The sequence below is a fragment of the Pelophylax lessonae genome (genome assembly GCF_965119305.1).
Source record: "Pelophylax lessonae genome assembly, contig: HAP1_SCAFFOLD_280, whole genome shotgun sequence".
NCBI lineage: Eukaryota > Metazoa > Chordata > Amphibia > Anura > Ranidae > Pelophylax > Pelophylax lessonae.
This window is the reverse complement of record NW_028120062.1, coordinates 3,306-26,977: the sequence shown is the minus strand read 5'-3', so window position 1 is coordinate 26,977 and position 23,672 is coordinate 3,306. Positions and strand designations below refer to the sequence as shown.

At 55.2% G+C, this 23,672-nt stretch overlaps 1 protein-coding gene across 1 annotated transcript in view; it reads left to right on the top strand.

Moving 5' to 3' along the window:
• LOC309543661 (uncharacterized protein) overlaps nt 1-5,430 on the top strand; it is a 58,610-nt gene extending 53,180 nt beyond the window's left edge. The window contains exons 11-15 of the mRNA XM_082276114.1: nt 1,094-1,163; nt 2,542-2,680; nt 2,811-2,885; nt 3,546-3,648; nt 5,158-5,430. Of these exons, the coding sequence (XP_082132240.1) occupies nt 1,094-1,163; nt 2,542-2,680; nt 2,811-2,885; nt 3,546-3,648; nt 5,158-5,253 (483 nt within the window). The 3' untranslated portion in view covers nt 5,254-5,430. The remainder of the gene's footprint in view (nt 1-1,093; nt 1,164-2,541; nt 2,681-2,810; nt 2,886-3,545; nt 3,649-5,157) is intronic.
• Nucleotides 5,431-23,672: the final 18,242 nt, after the last annotated feature.

Sequence of the window (23,672 nt, the reverse complement as noted above, 5' to 3'; positions counted from 1 at the left end):
TGGTCATCGGATATCAGTATTGGCCGATATTTTGGTCATCGGATATCAGTATTGGCTGATATTTTGGTCATCGGATATCAGTATTGGCTGATATTTTGGTCATCGGATATCAGTATTGGCTGATATTTTGGTCATCGGATATCAGTATTGGCTGATATTTTGGTCATCGGATATCAGTATTGGCCGATATTTTGGTCATCGGATATCAGTATTGGCTGATATTTTGGTCATCGGATATCAGTATTGGCTGATATTTTGGTCATCGGATATCAGTATTGGCTGATATTTTGGTCATCGGATATCAGTATTGGCCGATATTTTGGTCATCGGATATCAGTATTGGCCGATATTTTGGTCATCGGATATCAGTATTGGCTGATATTTTGGTCATCGGATATCAGTATTGGCTGATATTTTCAGACATTTCATTTTTGTTTTTGTTGAGGGATCTGGGGGAGTCTAAAAGACCCCAAACCTCTCCTCTGCATTTAAAAGCATTCAAAAAGCCAAGTTTGGGTGTTTTGAATGCGGTCATTTTTTGAATTTGGCGCCGAGTACCTGGAAGTGACGTCATGACATCACTTCCGGGTTTTTACATGGAGACCCGATCCGAGCCGAATGCAGATCTGATTGTGTCTTCAGCGGCCATGCAGTCTGGTTGCCCGGATCTCCCGGTGGGAGGGGAGACCGGAAGAGCCACGGAAGGCGGTGGGAGTGGGGGGGGGACGTCCCCTCCCGTTCCTTGTAATGACAGCCAAGTGACTTCTCAGCTGCATTGGTGGTCATTACAAGACAGCCAAGCGTCAGCTATGGACGCCGGCACCGGGGTGACCCCTCTAGCTGCAGACATCACTCCGGTACAGCAATTTGCCCAAATATCAGCAATATCAGAAACCTCCGGGGCCAATTCCAATATATCAGGGAAAGTGCAGATCGGCCTCTGATAAATCGGTGGTGCCGATAATCGGTCGATCCCTACTTCTTTATTCTTCGAGCCCGGGGTATGTCCAGAGGCTGTCTTTTACCTTTTTCAAACAAAACTAATGAAAAGTAATTGCAAAAAATGAATTTCTTCTCTCATTTCTTCACACAGGAGCTGATTACTTCCACCAGAGTAAAGATTCTCAGCTCCGCCCCCATCACCCCCCCAGCCACCCCCCTCAGTAAGTATGGTGCCGGTGTTCTAAAATTTGGTTGGACCTGTGAAAAAATCGGACCTCGTCACTTCCGGTCATGAAACAGCTGATGGAGTCTCAAGTGCGCATGCGCACAAGACAGTATCTTGGTTTGGTAAAATTATAACACATAGGAAGACACCTCTGCGTCATCTGCAGAGCTGAATAGAGGAGGCGGGGCTGAGGTGGGACGGAAGACACCGCTGCGTCATCTGCAGAGCTGAATAGAGGAGGCGGGGCTGAGGTGGGACGGAAGACACCGCTGCGTCATCTGCAGAGCTGAATAGAGGAGGCGGGGCTGAGGTGGGACGGAAGACACCGCTGCGTCATCTGCAGAGCTGAATAGAGGAGGCGGGGCTGAGGTGGGACGGAAGACACCGCTGCGTCATCTGCAGAGCTGAATAGAGGAGGCGGGGCTGAGGTGGGACGGAAGACACCGCTGCGTCATCTGCAGAGCTGAATAGAGGAGGCGGGGCTGAGGTGGGACGGAAGACACCGCTGCGTCATCTGCAGAGCTGAATAGAGGAGGCGGGGCTGAGGTGGGACGGAAGACACCGCTGCGTCATCTGCAGAGCTGAATAGAGGAGGCGGGGCTGAGGTGGGACGGAAGACACCGCTGCGTCATCTGCAGAGCTGAATAGAGGAGGCGGGGCTGAGGTGGGACGGAAGACACCGCTGCGTCATCTGCAGAGCTGAATAGAGGAGGCGGGGCTGAGGTGGGACGGAAGACACCGCTGCGTCATCTGCAGAGCTGAATAGAGGAGGTGGGGCTGAGGTGGGACGGAAGACATCGCTGCGTCATCTGCAGAGCTGAATAGAGGAGGCGGGACGGAGGTGTGGCCGTGTAATAAATGCAGGACTTTAGCGACTCCTTCTGTTTTATTATCTTTAGTAATTATCGTATTATTTATCCTTAGGATTTCATTACATTTAGTATTTCTTATTTTGTATTATATAAATAGTAAATGTAATGAAATCCTAAGGATAAATAATGCGATAATTACTAAAGATAATAAAACAGAAGGAGTCGCTTAGCCCTCCATTTATGACACGGCCGCACCTCCGTCCCGCCTCCTCTATTCAGCTCTGCAGATGACGCAGCGGTGTCTTCCGTCCCACCTCAGCCCCGCCTCCTCTCAGGCAGCTGTCCGCTGTCTGTTAAAATTATACCAAACCTCGAAAAATGTCTTCTGCGCACGGACGACTCCATCAGCGGTTTTGTGATGCTCTGTCCCCGGAAGGGACGAGGTCCGATTTTTTTTTTTTCACGGGTCCGACAAAATTTTACAACACCGAGTCTCTGGGGGGAGGGTCACTAAATTCAGCCAATCCTCTGCCATCTCTCTCTCTCTCTCTGTCTTTTCAGCCTCTGTGCCTGGACAGAATAATAAAGTCTTTGTGCCTCGGAACATTTATAATACAAACTACGATCCCAGTAAATCGGGGGTAGAAGCTGCTGGCAGAGGTCCGACTCCGAAGATCGCTCCCAATGCCGTGATCCACAGGTACTCGGGGGAGGGGGACTGGGGACACGTCGGGGGAGGGGGACTGGGGACACGTCGGGGGAGGGGGACTGGGGACACGGAGGTTGTCAGTGGTAGTCGCTGGTCACTCAGTGCTTTCTTCTCTTTCCAGTAAACTTTATCCCATCTGGGTTGGGAACGTCACCAATAAAATTACTGAGGATGTCTTACGATCGAAGTTTGAGCCGTAAGTTCTGTGTGCGTCCATCTGTCATCTCTTCTCACCTTCTGTGTTCTATGGAAGAATGAGATTGGCTCCAGTTCTCTGCTGTGACATGGGAACTGTCTGTGCTGCCACAGAGCCACCAATAGGAAACGTGCCTTCATCCAAGAAATCCTGTCATCTCATTGGTCTCTGTGGAACAAAGCAAACTGCCATTGGATGATAAGAATGTCTCTGTGTCCCTCTCTGCCTTGTTACCTCTGACCTCCTGCACTCTGCGATCTCTGACCTGTTCTGTGCTCTGCAACCTTTTATGTCTTCTTTCCTACTGTAACCTTTGACCTTTTTTCCTGTGACCTCTGACCTTCCACACTTCATACTCTGACCTCTTCTCTCATACTCCATGACCTCTGACCTCTTCTCTCATACTCCATGATCTCTTCTCTCATACTCCATGACCTCTGACCTCTTCTCTCATACTCCGTGATCTCTGACCTCTTCTCTCATACTCCATGACCTCTGACCTCTTCTCTCATACTCCATGACCTCTGACCTCTTCTCTCATACTCCGTGATCTCTGACCTCTTCTCTCATACTCCGTGACCTCTGACCTCTTCTCTCATACTCCATGACCTCTGACCTCTTCTCCTGCACACTGTGACCTCTGAACTTTTCTCCTGCTAGGTTTGGCCTCATCCATTCGATCCGAATACTCTATGGTAGAACGTGCGCTTTTATAAACTACACCAGTAAGGAGTCGGCTGAGGCTGCGTTCCGCTCTCTGCAGGTACCGAGTCTTCCTCTGTCACTAATAAACCGCTCTTCTTTATAACTGTTATCATCTGGAAGTCCCCTCCTCCCCTGCCGCCGGCCACCCGGATCGCTCCTCCCCTGCCGCCGGCCACCCGGATCGCTCCTCCCCTGCCGCCGGCCACCCGGATCGCTCCTCCCCTGCCGCCGGCCACCCGGATCGCTCCTCCCCTGCCGCCGGCCACCCGGATCGCTCCTCCCCTGCCGCCGGCCACCCGGATCGCTCCTCCCCTGCCGCCAACCACCCGGATCGCTCCTCCCCAGTTGGCTGCTCCCCTGCACCCGGCCACCCAGATCGCTCCTCCCCTGCCGCCGGCCACCCGGATCGCTCCTCCCCTGCCACCGGCCACCCAGATCGCTCCTCCCCTGCCGCCGGCCACCCGGACCGCTCCTCCCCTGCCACCGGCCACCCGGACCGCTCCTCCCCTGCCACCGGCCACCCGGATCGCTCCTCCCCTGCCGCCGGCCACCCGGATCGCTCCTCCCCTGCCGCCGGCCACCCGGATCGCTCCTCCCCTGCCGCCGGCCACCCGGATCGCTCCTCCCCTGCCGCCAACCACCCGGATCGCTCCTCCCCTGCCGCCGGCCACCCGGATCGCTCCTCCCCTGCCGCCGGCCACCCGGATCGCTCCTCCCCTGCCGCCGGCCACCCAGATCGCTCCTCCCCTGCCGCCGGCCACCCGGATCGCTCCTCCCCTGCCGCAGGCCACCCGGATCGCTCCTCCCCTGCCGCCGGCCACCCGGATCGCTCCTCCCCTGCCGCCGGCCACCCGGATCGCTCCTCCCCTGCCGCCGGCCACCCGGTCCGCTACCACTGAATGCCCAGTCTGCGCCTGCCTTTGATGGTCTTGCCGCCCAGTGCGCTGCTTTCCTGCCATTGGCTGCCCAGTCCACTGCTTCCTGGCAGCCCAGTTGGCTGCTCCCCTGCTGCCGCCCCCCCAATTGCCGCTCCCCTGCTGACGGCTGCCCAGTCCGCTGCTACCCGGCTGTCGACCACCCAGTCTTTTCCTGCCATGGAAAGACTGGCCGCCTAGTCCACTGCTGCCGGCTACCCAGTCCGCTGCTCTGCTGCTCAATAGCCGCCCATTCCCCTCCTGCCATGAGCAGACTGACCGCCCATTCCAACCCTGCCTTGGTTGGAATGGCCAGTCCGCTCCACCCCTGCCGTAGGTCGCCCAGTCCGCTCCTCACCTGCCGTAGGCCACCCAGTCCGCTCCACCCCTGCCGTAGGCCACCCAGTCCGCTCCTCCCCTGCCGTAGGTCGCCCAGTCCGCTCCTCACCTGCCGTAGACCACCCAGTCTGCTCCTGCCATGGATAGACTGGCCGCTGTCCTCCCTTTTTTCCATCATTCTTGTACTACCCACCATGCCCCAGCTCCTCTGTTACTTATTTTTTGTCTCCTCCCGCCTTCTCATGTCTCCTCCCACCTTCTCATGTCTCCTCCCACCTTCTCATGTCTCCTCCCACCTTCTCGTGTCTCCACAGGGACTGAATGTAGAAGGAACCACTTTTGTTCTACAGTTGAGGAATCCGGATCATAATGCGGCCGGAGCTCCCGCAGCCAGGAAGATTGGGAAGTGACCGACTTTTCGGATAACGAATTTGGACTCAGAGATGCCAAATAACCAATCATTGCCATTAAAGTGCTCAATTCTTGTTGCCATTGGCTGAGCTCCTCTCTGTACTGAACTGACTTACAGATGAAGAGATTCCACAAATTCTGGAGGCCACCATTTCTGACTTCTTGTTTGGAAAATGCTGGTTGCCTGGCTTGTCATGCTGATCCTCTGACTTCATGAAGTCGTTGATCCAGAAGTGTGCGCAGGATATGATTGTGTAACGCCTTCCATGTCCTGCGGGGGAGGCACTGGAGGTCTTTGGCTGCCATTGAGCTGTGCTGGGCCTCTGGGGTGTTCCTTCTCCATGTAGACCCCGTCATTTGTTTTTTAATGGTTTTTTGCTCTGGATAGTACATCTGACTTCACTTGCTGCATGCTGATGTCAGGTCCATTACTTTCAAGTATTGAAGGCAGTGTTGGCGTGGCTGTCAGGCAAGTGGCATTTTCAGCAGTGGCGGCCTCCGCCATATTTGTTCCTCAAGAGAGGTTTTCCAATCGATAAAAAATTTCCTTTAATTGGGATGTTTATTATAATTTTTTATAACTGCTATGCAGGAAATGGCTCCGCCCATCTGTCAGGATACCACAAAATTCACCAATCGAATGTTACTAATAAAGGAAAGTTCTTATAAATACCGGTTCCTGTGTGCAGGGTGTCTGGGGGGAGGAGCTAACACCGGATTTCACTGTGCCACTCCTACTACCAACCACCACAACCCTGCACCACTCCTACCAACCACAACCCTGCACCACTCCTTCTACCAACCACAACCCTGCACCTCTCCTTCTACCAACCACAACCCTGCACCTCTCCTTCTACCAACCACAACCCTGCACCACTCCTACCAACCACAACCCTGCACCACTCCTACTACCAACCACAACTCTGCACCACTCCTACTACCAACCACAACCCTGCACCGCTCCTACTACCAACCACAACCCTGCACCACTCCTACTACCAACCACAACCCTGCACCACTCCTACTACCAACCACAACCCTGCACCACTCCTACTACCAACCACAACTCTGCACCACTCCTACTACCAACCACAACCCTGCACCGCTCCTACTACCAACCACAACCCTGCACCACTCCTACTACCAACCACAACCCTGCACCACTCCTACTACCAACCACAACCCTGCACCACTCCTACTACCAACCACAACCCTGCACCACTCCTACTACCAACCACAACCCTGCACCACTCCTTCTACCAACCACCACTCTGCACCACTCCTACTACCAACCACAACCCTGCACCACTCCTACTACCAACCACAACCCTGCACCACTCCTTCTACCAACCACAACCCTGCACCACTCCTACTACCAACCACAACCCTGCACCACTCCTACTACCAACCACAACCCTGCACCACTCCTTCTACCAACCACAACCCTGCACCACTCCTACTACCAACCACAACCCTGCACCACTCCTACTACCAACCACAACCCTGCACCACTCCTACTACCAACCACAACCCTGCACCACTCCTACTACCAACCACAACCCTGCACCACTCCTTCTACCAACCACAACCCTGCACCACTCCTACTACCAACCACAACCCTGCACCACTCCTTCTACCAACCACAACCCTGCACCACTCCTACTACCAACCACAACCCTGCACCACTCCTTCTACCAACCACAACCCTGCACCGCTCCTACTACCAACCACAACCCTGCACCACTCCTACCAACCACAACCCTGCACCACTCCTACTACCAACCACAACCCTGCACCACTCCTTCTACCAACCACAACCCTGCACCACTCCTACTACCAACCACAACCCTGCACCACTCCTACTACCAACCACAACCCTGCACCACTCCTACTACCAACCACAACCCTGCACCACTCCTACTACCAACCACAACCCTGCACCACTCCTACTACCAACCACAACCCTGCACCACTCCTACTACCAACCACAACCCTGCACCGCTCCTACTACCAACAACCACCACAACCCTGCACCACTCCTACCAACCACAACCCTGCACCACTCCTACTACCAACCACAACCCTGCACCACTCCTACTACCAACCACAACCCTGCACCACTCCTACCAACCACAACCCTGCACCACTCCTACTACCAACCACAACCCTGCACCACTCCTACTACCAACCACAACCCTGCACCACTCCTTCTACCAACCACAACCCTGCACCACTCCTACTACCAACCACAACCCTGCACCACTCCTACCAACCACAACCCTGCACCACTCCTTCTACCAACCACAACCCTGCACCACTCCTACTACCAACCACAACCCTGCACCTCTCCTTCTACCAACCACAACCCTGCACCACTCCTACCAACCACAACCCTGCACCACTCCTACCAACCACAACCCTGCACCACTCCTTCTACCAACCACAACCCTGCACCACTCCTTCTACCAACCACAACCCTGCACCACTCCTACTACCAACCACAACCCTGCACCACTCCTACCAACAACCACAACCCTGCACCACTCCTTCTACCAACCACAACCCTGCACCACTCCTTCTACCAACCACAACCCTGCACCACTCCTTCTACCAACCACAACCCTGCACCACTCCTTCTACCAACCACAACCCTGCACCACTCCTACTACCAACCACAACCCTGCACCACTCCTACCAACCACAACCCTGCACCACTCCTACTACCAACCACAACCCTGCACCACTCCTACTACCAACCACAACCCTGCACCACTCCTACTACCAACCACAACCCTGCACCACTCCTACTACCAACCACAACCCTGCACCACTCCTACTACCAACCACAACCCTGCACCACTCCTTCTACCAACCACAACCCTGCACCACTCCTACTACCAACCACAACCCTGCACCACTCCTACTACCAACAACCACCACAACCCTGCACCACTCCTACTACCAACCACAACCCTGCACCACTCCTACTACCAACCACAACCCTGCACCACTCCTTCTACCAACCACAACCCTGCACCACTCCTACTACCAACCACAACCCTGCACCACTCCTACCAACCACAACCCTGCACCACTCCTACTACCAACCACAACCCTGCACCACTCCTACTACCAACCACAACCCTGCACCACTCCAACTACCAACCACAACCCTGCACCACTCCTACTACCAACCACAACCCTGCACCACTCCTTCTACCAACCACAACCCTGCACCACTCCTACTACCAACCACAACCCTGCACCACTCCTACTACCAACCACAACCCTGCACCACTCCTACTACCAACCACAACCCTGCACCACTCCTTCTACCAACCACAACCCTGCACCGCTCCTACTACCAACCACAACCCTGCACCACTCCTACCAACCACAACCCTGCACCACTCCTACTACCAACCACAACCCTGCACCACTCCTACTACCAACCACAACCCTGCACCACTCCTTCTACCAACCACAACCCTGCACCACTCCTACTACCAACCACAACCCTGCACCACTCCTACTACCAACCACAACCCTGCACCACTCCTACTACCAACCACAACCCTGCACCACTCCTACTACCAACCACAACCCTGCACCACTCCTACTACCAACCACAACCCTGCACCACTCCTACTACCAACCACAACCCTGCACCGCTCCTACTACCAACCACAACCCTGCACCACTCCTACCAACCACAACCCTGCACCACTCCTACTACCAACCACAACCCTGCACCACTCCTACTACCAACCACAACCCTGCACCACTCCTACCAACCACAACCCTGCACCACTCCTACCAACCACAACCCTGCACCACTCCTTCTACCAACCACAACCCTGCACCACTCCTTCTACCAACCACAACCCTGCACCACTCCTACTACCAACCACAACCCTGCACCACTCCTTCTACCAACCACAACCCTGCACCACTCCTTCTACCAACCACAACCCTGCACCACTCCTTCTACCAACCACAACCCTGCACCACTCCTACTACCAACCACAACCCTGCACCACTCCTACCAACCACAACCCTGCACCACTCCTACTACCAACCACAACCCTGCACCACTCCTACTACCAACCACAACCCTGCACCACTCCTACTACCAACCACAACCCTGCACCACTCCTACTACCAACCACAACCCTGCACCACTCCTACTACCAACCACAACCCTGCACCACTCCTACTACCAACCACAACCCTGCACCACTCCTACTACCAACCACAACCCTGCACCACTCCTTCTACCAACCACAACCCTGCACCACTCCTACTACCAACCACAACCCTGCACCACTCCTACTACCAACAACCACCACAACCCTGCACCACTCCTACTACCAACCACAACCCTGCACCACTCCTACTACCAACCACAACCCTGCACCACTCCTTCTACCAACCACAACCCTGCACCACTCCTACTACCAACCACAACCCTGCACCACTCCTACCAACCACAACCCTGCACCACTCCTACTACCAACCACAACCCTGCACCACTCCTACTACCAACCACAACCCTGCACCACTCCAACTACCAACCACAACCCTGCACCACTCCTACTACCAACCACAACCCTGCACCACTCCTTCTACCAACCACAACCCTGCACCACTCCTACTACCAACCACAACCCTGCACCACTCCTACTACCAACCACAACCCTGCACCACTCCTACTACCAACCACAACCCTGCACCACTCCTACTACCAACCACAACCCTGCACCACTCCTTCTACCAACCACAACCCTGCACCACTCCTACCAACCACAACCCTGCACCACTCCTTCTACCAACCACAACCCTGCACCACTCCTTCTACCAACCACAACCCTGCACCACTCCTACCAACCACAACCCTGCACCACTCCTTCTACCAACCACAACCCTGCACCACTCCTACTACCAACCACAACCCTGCACCACTCCTACTACCAACCACAACCCTGCACCACTCCTACTACCAACCACAACCCTGCACCACTCCTTCTACCAACCACAACCCTGCACCACTCCCCACCACAAACCACAAACCTGCACCACTCCTTCTACCAACCACAACCCTGCACCACTCCTTCTACCAACCACAACCCTGCACCACTCCTACCAACCACAACCCTGCACCACTCCTTCTACCAACCACAACCCTGCACCACTCCTACTACCAACCACAACCCTGCACCACTCCTTCTACCAACCACAACCCTGCACCGCTCCTACTACCAACCACAACCCTGCACCACTCCTACCAACCACAACCCTGCACCACTCCTACTACCAACCACAACCCTGCACCACTCCTTCTACCAACCACAACCCTGCACCACTCCTACTACCAACCACAACCCTGCACCACTCCTACTACCAACCACAACCCTGCACCACTCCTACTACCAACCACAACCCTGCACCACTCCTACTACCAACCACAACCCTGCACCACTCCTACTACCAACCACAACCCTGCACCACTCCTACTACCAACCACAACCCTGCACCGCTCCTACTACCAACCACAACCCTGCACCGCTCCTACCAACCACAACCCTGCACCACTCCTACTACCAACCACAACCCTGCACCACTCCTACTACCAACCACAACCCTGCACCACTCCTACCAACCACAACCCTGCACCACTCCTACTACCAACCACAACCCTGCACCACTCCTACTACCAACCACAACCCTGCACCACTCCTTCTACCAACCACAACCCTGCACCACTCCTACTACCAACCACAACCCTGCACCACTCCTACCAACCACAACCCTGCACCACTCCTTCTACCAACCACAACCCTGCACCACTCCTACTACCAACCACAACCCTGCACCTCTCCTTCTACCAACCACAACCCTGCACCACTCCTACCAACCACAACCCTGCACCACTCCTACCAACCACAACCCTGCACCACTCCTTCTACCAACCACAACCCTGCACCACTCCTTCTACCAACCACAACCCTGCACCACTCCTACTACCAACCACAACCCTGCACCACTCCTACCAACAACCACAACCCTGCACCACTCCTTCTACCAACCACAACCCTGCACCACTCCTTCTACCAACCACAACCCTGCACCACTCCTTCTACCAACCACAACCCTGCACCACTCCTACTACCAACCACAACCCTGCACCACTCCTACCAACCACAACCCTGCACCACTCCTACTACCAACCACAACCCTGCACCACTCCTACTACCAACCACAACCCTGCACCACTCCTACTACCAACCACAACCCTGCACCACTCCTACTACCAACCACAACCCTGCACCACTCCTACTACCAACCACAACCCTGCACCACTCCTACTACCAACCACAACCCTGCACCACTCCTTCTACCAACCACAACCCTGCACCACTCCTACTACCAACCACAACCCTGCACCACTCCTACTACCAACAACCACCACAACCCTGCACCACTCCTACTACCAACCACAACCCTGCACCACTCCTACTACCAACCACAACCCTGCACCACTCCTTCTACCAACCACAACCCTGCACCACTCCTACTACCAACCACAACCCTGCACCACTCCTACCAACCACAACCCTGCACCACTCCTACTACCAACCACAACCCTGCACCACTCCTACTACCAACCACAACCCTGCACCACTCCAACTACCAACCACAACCCTGCACCACTCCTACTACCAACCACAACCCTGCACCACTCCTTCTACCAACCACAACCCTGCACCACTCCTACTACCAACCACAACCCTGCACCACTCCTACTACCAACCACAACCCTGCACCACTCCTACTACCAACCACAACCCTGCACCACTCCTACTACCAACCACAACCCTGCACCACTCCTTCTACCAACCACAACCCTGCACCACTCCTACTACCAACCACAACCCTGCACCACTCCTTCTACCAACCACAACCCTGCACCACTCCTACTACCAACCACAACCCTGCACCACTCCTTCTACCAACCACAACCCTGCACCGCTCCTACTACCAACCACAACCCTGCACCACTCCTACCAACCACAACCCTGCACCACTCCTACTACCAACCACAACCCTGCACCACTCCTTCTACCAACCACAACCCTGCACCACTCCTACTACCAACCACAACCCTGCACCACTCCTACTACCAACCACAACCCTGCACCACTCCTTCTACCAACCACAACCCTGCACCACTCCTACTACCAACCACAACCCTGCACCACTCCTACTACCAACCACAACCCTGCACCACTCCTACTACCAACCACAACCCTGCACCACTCCTACTACCAACCACAACCCTGCACCACTCCTACTACCAACCACAACCCTGCACCACTCCTACTACCAACCACAACCCTGCACCGCTCCTACTACCAACCACAACCCTGCACCACTCCTACCAACCACAACCCTGCACCACTCCTACTACCAACCACAACCCTGCACCACTCCTACTACCAACCACAACCCTGCACCACTCCTACCAACCACAACCCTGCACCACTCCTACCAACCACAACCCTGCACCACTCCTTCTACCAACCACAACCCTGCACCACTCCTTCTACCAACCACAACCCTGCACCACTCCTACTACCAACCACAACCCTGCACCACTCCTACCAACAACCACAACCCTGCACCACTCCTTCTACCAACCACAACCCTGCACCACTCCTTCTACCAACCACAACCCTGCACCACTCCTTCTACCAACCACAACCCTGCACCACTCCTACTACCAACCACAACCCTGCACCACTCCTACCAACCACAACCCTGCACCACTCCTACTACCAACCACAACCCTGCACCACTCCTACTACCAACCACAACCCTGCACCACTCCTACTACCAACCACAACCCTGCACCACTCCTACTACCAACCACAACCCTGCACCACTCCTACTACCAACCACAACCCTGCACCACTCCTACTACCAACCACAACCCTGCACCACTCCTACTACCAACCACAACCCTGCACCACTCCTTCTACCAACCACAACCCTGCACCACTCCTACTACCAACCACAACCCTGCACCACTCCTACTACCAACAACCACCACAACCCTGCAGCACTCCTACTACCAACCACAACCCTGCACCACTCCTACTACCAACCACAACCCTGCACCACTCCTTCTACCAACCACAACCCTGCACCACTCCTACTACCAACCACAACCCTGCACCACTCCTACCAACCACAACCCTGCACCACTCCTACTACCAACCACAACCCTGCACCACTCCTACTACCAACCACAACCCTGCACCACTCCAACTACCAACCACAACCCTGCACCACTCCTACTACCAACCACAACCCTGCACCACTCCTTCTACCAACCACAACCCTGCACCACTCCTACTACCAACCACAACCCTGCACCACTCCTACTACCAACCACAACCCTGCACCACTCCTACTACCAACCACAACCCTGCACCACTCCTACTACCAACCACAACCCTGCACCACTCCTTCTACCAACCACAACCCTGCACCACTCACTACCAACCACAACCCTGCACCACTCCTTCTACCAACCACAACCCTGCACCACTCCTTCTACCAACCACAACCCTGCACCACTCCTACCAACCACAACCTGCACCACTCCTACTACCAACCACAACCCTGCACCACTCCTACTACCAACCACAACCCTGCACCACTCCTACTACCAACCACAACCCTGCACCACTCCTTCTACCAACCACAACCCTGCACCACTCCTACTACCAACCACAACCCTGCACCACTCCTTCTACCAACCACAACCCTGCACCCACCTTCTACCAACCACAACCCTGCACCACTCCTACCAACCACAACCCTGCACCACTCCTTCTACCAACCACAACCCTGCACCACTCCTACTACCAACCACAACCCTGCACCACTCCTTCTACCAACCACAACCCTGCACCGCTCCTACTACCAACCACAACCCTGCACCACTCCTACCAACCACAACCCTGCACCACTCCTACTACCAACCACAACCCTGCACCACTCCTTCTACCAACCACAACCCCTGCACCACTCCTACTACCAACCACAACCCTGCACCACTCCTACTACCAACCACAACCCTGCACCACACCACAACCCTGCACCACTCCTACTACCAACCACAACCCTGCACCACTCCTACTACCAACCACAACCCTGCACCACTCCTACTACCAACCACACCCCTGCACCACTCCTACTACCAACCACAACCCTGCACCCTACTACAACCACAACCCTGCACCGCTCCTACCAACCACAACCCTGCACCACTCCTACTACCAACCACAACCCTGCACCACTCCTACTACCAACCACAACCCTGCACCACTCCTACCAACCACAACCCTGCACCACTCCTACTACCAACCACAACCCTGCACCACTCCTACTACCAACCACAACCCTGCACCACTCCTTCTACCAACCACAACCCTGCACCACTCCTACTACCAACCACAACCCTGCACCACTCCTACCAACCACAACCCTGCACCACTCCTTCTACCAACCACAACCCTGCACCACTCTACTACCAACCACAACCCTGCACCTCTCCTTCTACCAACCACAACCCTGCACCACTCCTACCAACCACAACCCTGCACCACTCCTACCAACCACAACCCTGCACCACTCCTTCTACCAACCACAACCCTGCACCACTCCTTCTACCAACCACAACCCTGCACCACTCCTACTACCAACCACAACCCTGCACCACTCCTACCAACAACCACAACCCTGCACCACTCCTTCTACCAACCACAACCCTGCACCACTCCTTCTACCAACCACAACCCTGCACCACTCTTCTACCAACCACAACCCTGCACCACTCCTACTACCAACCACAACCCTGCACCACTCCTACCAACCACAACCCTGCACCACTCCTACTACCAACCACAACCCTGCACCACTCCTACTACCAACCACAACCCTGCACCACTCCTACTACCAACCACAACCCTGCACCACTCCTACTACCAACCACAACCCTGCACCACTCCTACTACCAACACAACCCTGCACCACTCTACTACCAACCACAACCCTGCACCACTCCTTCTACCAACCACAACCCTGCACCACTCCTACTACCAACCACAACCCTGCACCACTCCTACTACCACAACCACCACAACCCTGCACCACTCCTACTACCAACCACAACCCTGCACCACTCCTACTACCAACCACAACCCTGCACCACTCCTTCTACCAACCACAACCCTGCACCACTCCTACTACCAACCACAACCCTGCACCACTCCTACCAACCACAACCCTGCACCACTCCTACTACCAACCACAACCCTGCACCACTCCTACTACCAACCACAACCCTGCAACCACTCCAACTACCAACCACAACCCTGCACCACTCCTACTACCAACCACAACCCTGCACCCACTCCTTCTACCAACCACAACCCTGCACCACTCCTACTACCAACCACAACCCTGCACCACTCCTACTACCAACCACAACCCTGCACCACTCCTACTACCAACCACAACCCTGCACCACTCCTACTACCAACCACAACCCTGCACCACTCCTTCTACCAACCACAACCCTGCACCACTCCTACTACCAACCACAACCCTGCACCACTCCTTCTACCAACCACAACCCTGCACCACTCCTTCTACCAACCACAACCCTGCACCGCTCCTACTACCAACCACAACCCTGCACCACTCCTACCAACCACAACCCTGCACCACTCCTTCTACCAACCACAACCCTGCACCGCTCCTACTACCAACCACAACCCTGCACCACTCCTACCAACCACAACCCTGCACCACTCCTACTACCAACCACAACCCTGCACCACTCCTACTACCAACCACAACCCTGCACCACTCCTTCTACCAACCACAACCCTGCACCACTCCTACTACCAACCACAACCCTGCACCACTCCTACTACCAACCACAACCCTGCACCACTCCTACTACCAACCACAACCCTGCACCACTCCTACTACCAACCACAACCCTGCACCACTCCTACTACCAACCACAACCCTGCACCACTCCTACTACCAACCACAACCCTGCACCGCTCCTACTACCAACCACAACCCTGCACCACTCCTACCAACCACAACCCTGCACCACTCCTACTACCAACCACAACCCTGCACCACTCCTACTACCAACCACAACCCTGCACCACTCCTACCAACCACAACCTGCACCACTCCTACCAACCACAACCCTGCACCACTCCTTCTACCAACCACAACCCTGCACCACTCCTTCTACCAACCACAACCCTGCACCACTCCTACTACCAACCACAACCCTGCACCACTCCTACCAACAACCACAACCCTGCACCACTCCTTCTACCAACCACAACCCTGCACCACTCCTTCTACCAACCACAACCCTGCACCACTCCTTCTACAACCACAACCCTGCACCACTCCTACTACCAACCACAACCCTGCACCACTCCTACCAACCACAACCCTGCACCACTCCTACTACCAACCACAACCCTGCACCACTCCTACTACCAACCACAACCCTGCACCACTCCTACTACCAACCACAACCCTGCACCACCTCCTACTACCAACCACAACCCTGCACCACTCCTACTACCAACCACAACCCTGCACCACTCCTACTACCAACCACAACCCTGCACCACTCCTACTACCAACCACAACCCTGCACCACTCCTTCTACCAACCACAACCCTGCACCACTCCTACTACCAACCACAACCCTGCACCACTCCTACTACCAACAACCACCAACCCTGCAGCACTCCTACTACCAACCACAACCCTGCACCACTCCTACTACCAACCACAACCCTGCACCACTCCTTCTACCAACCACAACCCTGCACCACTCCTACTACCAACCACAACCCTGCACCACTCCTACCAACCACAACCCTGCACCACTCCTACTACCAACCACAACCCTGCACCACTCCTACTACCAACCACAACCCTGCACCACTCCAACTACCAACCACAACCCTGCACCACTCCTACTACCAACCACAACCCTGCACCACTCCTTCTACCAACCACAACCCTGCACCACTCCTACTACCAACCACAACCCTGCACCACTCCTACTACCAACCACAACCCTGCACCACTCCTACTACCAACCACAACCCTGCACCACTCCTACTACCAACCACAACCCTGCACCACTCCTTCTACCAACCACAACCCTGCACCACTCTTACCAACCACAACCCTGCACCACTCCTTCTACCAACCACAACCCTGCACCACTCCTTCTACCAACCACAACCCTGCACCACTCCTACCAACCACAACCCTGCACCACTCCTTCTACCAACCACAACCCTGCACACTCCTACTACCAACCACAACCCTGCACCACTCCTACTACCAACCACAACCCTGCACCACTCCTACTACCACCACAACCCTGCACCACTCCTTCTACCAACCACAACCCTGCACCACTCCTACCAACCACAACCCTGCACCACTCCTTCTACCAACCACAACCCTGCACCACTCCTTCTACCAACCACAACCCTGCACCACTCCTACCAACCACAACCCTGCACCACTCCTTCTACCAACCACAACCCTGCACCACTCCTACTACCAACCACAACCCTGCACCACTCCTTCTACCAACCACAACCCTGCACCGCTCCTACTACCAACCACAACCCTGCACCACTCCTACCAACCACAACCCTGCACCACTCCTACTACCAACCACAACCCTGCACCACTCCTTCTACCAACCACAACCCTGCACCACTCCTACTACCAACCACAAACCCTGCACCACTCCTACTACCCAACCACAACCCTGCACCACTCCTACTACCAACCACAACCCTGCACCACTCCTACTACCAACCACAACCCTGCACCACTCCTACTACCAACCACAACCCTGCACCACTCCTACTACCAACCACAACCCTGCACCGCTCCTACTACCAACCACAACCCTGCACCACTCCTACCAACCACAACCCTGCACCACTCCTACTACCAACCACAACCCTGCACCACTCCTACTACCAACCACAACCCTGCACCACTCCTACCAACCACAACCCTGCACCACTCCTACTACCAACCACAACCCTGCACCACTCCTACTACCAACCACAACCCTGCACCACTCCTTCTACCAACCACAACCCTGCACCACTCCTACTACCAACCACAACCCTGCACCACTCCTACCAACCACAACCCTGCACCACTCCTTCTACCAACCACAACCCTGCACCACTCCTACTACCAACCACAACCCTGCACCTCTCCTTCTACCAACCACAACCCTGCACCACTCCTACCAACCACAACCCTGCACCACTCCTACCAACCACAACCCTGCACCACTCCTTCTACCAACCACAACCCTGCACCACTCCTTCTACCAACCACAACCCTGCACCACTCCTACTACCAACCACAACCCTGCACCACTCCTACCAACAACCACAACCCTGCACCACTCCTTCTACCAACCACAACCCTGCACCACTCCTTCTACCAACCACAACCCTGCACCACTCCTTCTACCAACCACAACCCTGCACCACTCCTACTACCAACCACAACCCTGCACCACTCTACCAACCACAACCCTGCACCACTCCTACTACCAACCACAACCCTGCACCACTCCTTCTACCAACCACAACCCTGCACCACTCCTTCTACCAACCACAACCCTGCACCACTCCTACTACCAACCACAACCCTGCACCACTCCTACCAACCACACCCTGCACCACTCCTACTACCAACCACAACCCTGCACCACTCCTACTACCAACCACAACCCTGCACCACTCCTACTACCAACCACAACCCTGCACCACTCCTACTACCAACCACAACCCTGCACCACTCCTACTACCAACCACAACCCTGCACCACTCTACTACCAACCACAACCCTGCACCACTCCTTCTACCAACCACAACCCTGCACCACTCCTACTACCAACCACAACCCTGCACCACTCCTACTACCAACAACCACCACAACCCTGCACCACTCCTACTACCAACCACAACCCTGCACCACTCCTACTACCAACCACAACCCTGCACCACTCCTTCTACCAACCACAACCCTGCACCACTCCTACTACCAACCACAACCCTGCACCACTCCTACCAACCACAACCCTGCACCACTCCTACTACCAACCACAACCCTGCACCACTCCTACTACCAACCACAACCCTGCACCACTCCAACTACCAACCACAACCCTGCACCACTCCTACTACCAACCACAACCCTGCACCACTCCTTCTACCAACCACAACCCTGCACCACTCCTACCAACCACAACCCTGCACCACTCCTACTACCAACCACAACCCTGCACCACTCCTACTACCAACCACAACCCTGCACCACTCCTACTACCAACCACAACCCTGCACCACTCCTTCTACCAACCACAACCCTGCACCACTCCTACTACAACCACAACCCTGCACCACTCCTTCTACCAACCACAACCCTGCACCACTCCTACTACCAACCACAACCCTGCACCACTCCTTCTACCAACCACACCCTGCACCGCTCCTACTACCAACCACAACCCTGCACCACTCCTACCAACCACAACCCTGCACCACTCCTACTACCAACCACAACCCTGCACCACTCCTATACCAACCACAACCCTGCACCACTCCTTCTACCAACCACAACCCTGCACCACTCCTACTACCAACCACAACCCTGCACCACTCCTACTACCAACCACAACCCTGCACCACTCCTACTACCAACCACAACCCTGCACCACTCCTACTACCAACCACAACCCTGCACCACTCCTACTACCAACCACAACCCTGCACCACTCCTACTACCAACCACAACCCTGCACCGCTCCTACTACCAACCACAACCCTGCACCACTCCTACAACCACAACCTGCACCACTCCTACTACCAACCACAACCCTGCACCACTCCTACTACCCAACCACAACCCTGCACCACTCCTACCAACCACAACCCTGCCCACTCCTACTACCACCACAACCCTGCACCACTCCTACTACCAACCTCACAACCCTGCACCACTCCTTCTACCAACCACAACCCTGCACCACTCCTACTACCAACCACAACCCTGCACCCACTCCTTCTACCAACCACACCCTGCACCACTCCTACCAACCACAAACCCTGCACCACTCCTACCAACCACAACCCTGCAACCACTCCTCTACCAACCACAACCCTGCACCACTCCTTCTACCAACCACAACCCTGCACCACTCCTACTACCAACCACAACCCTGCACCACTCCTACAACAACCACAACCCTGCACCACTCCTTCTACCAACCACAACCCTGCACCACTCCTTCTACCAACCACAACCCTGCACCACTCCTTCTACCAACCACAACCCTGCACCACTCCTACTACCAACCACAACCCTGCACCACTCCTACCAACCACAACCCTGCACCACTCCTACTACCAACCCCAACCCTGCACCACTCCTACTACCAACCACAACCCTGCACCACTCCTACTACCAACCACAACCCTGCACCACTCCTACTACCAACCACAACCCTGCACCACTCCTACTACCAACCACAACCCTGCACCACTCCTACTACCAACCACAAGCCTGCACCACTCCTTCTACCAACCACAACCCTGCACCACTCCTACTACCAACCACAACCCTGCACCACTCCTACTACCAACAACCACCACACCCTGCACCACTCCTACTACCAACCACAACCCTGCACCACTCCTACTACCAACCACAACCCTGCACCACTCCTTCTACCAACCACAACCCTGCACCACTCCTACTACCAACCACAACCCTGCACCACTCCTACCAACCACAACCCTGCACCACTCCTACTACCAACCACAACCCTGCACCACTCCTACTACCAACCACAACCCTGCACCACTCCAACTACCAACCACAACCCTGCACCACTCCTACTACCAACCACAACCCTGCACCACTCCTTCTACCAACCACAACCCTGCACCACTCCTACTACCAACCACAACCCTGCACCACTCCTACTACCAACCACAACCCTGCACCACTCCTACTACCAACCACAACCCTGCACCACTCCTACTACCAACCACAACCCTGCACCACTCCTTCTACCAACCACAACCCTGCACCACTCCTACCAACCACAACCCAGCACCACTCCTTCTACCAACCACAACCCTGCACCACTCCTCTACCAACCACCCTCCACTCTACCAACCACAACCCTGCACCACTCCTTCTACCAACCACAACCCTGCACCACTCCTACTACCAACCACAACCCTGCACCACTCCTACTACCAACCACAACCCTGCACCACTCCTACTACCAACCACAACCCTGCACCACTCCTTCTACCAACCACAACCTCCACCACTCCTACCAACCACAACCCTGCACCACTCCTTCTACCAACCACAACCCTGCACCACTCCTTCTACCAACCACAACCCTGCACCACTCCTACCAACCACAACCCTGCACCACTCCTTCTACCAACCACAACCCTGCACCACTCCTACTACCAACCACAACCCTGCACCACTCCTACTACCAACCACAACCCTGCACCACTCCTACTACCAACCACAACCCTGCACCACTCCTACTACCAACAACCACCACACCCTGCACCACTCCTACTACCAACCACAACCCTGCACCACTCCTACTACCAACCACAACCCTGCACCACTCCTTCTACCAACCACAACCCTGCACCACTCCTACCAACCACAACCCTGCACCACTCCTACCAACCACAACCCTGCACCACTCCTTCTACCAACCACAACCCTGCACCACTCCTTCTACCAACCACAACCCTGCACCACTCCTACTACCAACCACAACCCTGCACCACTCCTACTACCAACCACAACCCTGCACCACTCCTACTACCAACCACAACCCTGCACCACTCCTACTACCAACCACAACCCTGCACCACTCCAACTACCAACCACAACCCTGCACCACTCCTACTACCAACCACAACCCTGCACCACTCCTTCTACCAACCACAACCCTGCACCACTCCTACTACCAACCACAACCCTGCACCACTCCTACTACCAACCACAACCCTGCACCACTCCAACTACCAACCACAACCCTGCACCACTCCTACAACCAACCACAACCCTGCACCACTCCTACTACCAACCACAACCCTGCACCACTCCTTCTACCAACCACAACCCTGCACCACTCCTTCTACCAACCACAACCCTGCACCACTCCTTCTACCAACCACAACCCTGCACCACTCCTACAACAACCACAACCCTGCACCACTCCTTCTACCAACCACAACCCTGCACCACTCCTACTACCAACCACAACCCTGCACCACTCCTTCTACCAACCACAACCCTGCACCACTCCTACCAACCACAACCCTGCACCACTCCTACTACCAACCACAAGCCTGCACCACTCCTTCTACCAACCACAACCCTGCACCACTCCTTCTACCAACCACAACCCTGCACCACTCCTACTACCAACCACAACCCTGCACCACTCCTACTACCAACCACAACCCTGCACCACTCCTACTACCAACCACAACCCTGCACCACTCTACTACCAACCACAACCCTGCACCACTCCTACTACCAACCACAACCCTGCACCACTCCTACTACCAACCACAACCCTGCACCACTCCTTCTACCAACCACAACCCTGCACCACTCCTACTACCAACCACAACCCTGCACCACTCCTACCAACCACAACCCTGCACCACTCCTACTACCAACCACAACCCTGCACCACTCCTACAAACAACCACAACCCTGCACCACTCCTACTACCAACCACAACCCTGCACCACTCCTTCTACCAACCACAACCCTGCACCACTCCTACAAACAACCACACCCTGCACCACTCCTACAAACAACCACAACCCTGCACCACTCCTACTACCAACCACAACCCTGCACCACTCCTTCTACCAACCACAACCCTGCACCACTCCTACCAACAACCACAACCCTGCACCACTCCTACTACCAACCACAACCCTGCACCACTCCTACTACCAACCACAACCCTGCACCACTCCTACTACCAACCACAACCCTGCACCACTCCTACTACCAACCACAACCCTGCACCACTCCTACTACCAACCACAACCCTGCACCACTCCTACTACCAACCACAACCCTGCACCACTCCTTCTACCAACCACAACCCTGCACCACTCCTACCAACCACAACCCTGCACCACTCCTACTACCAACCACAACCCTGCACCACTCCTACCAACCACAA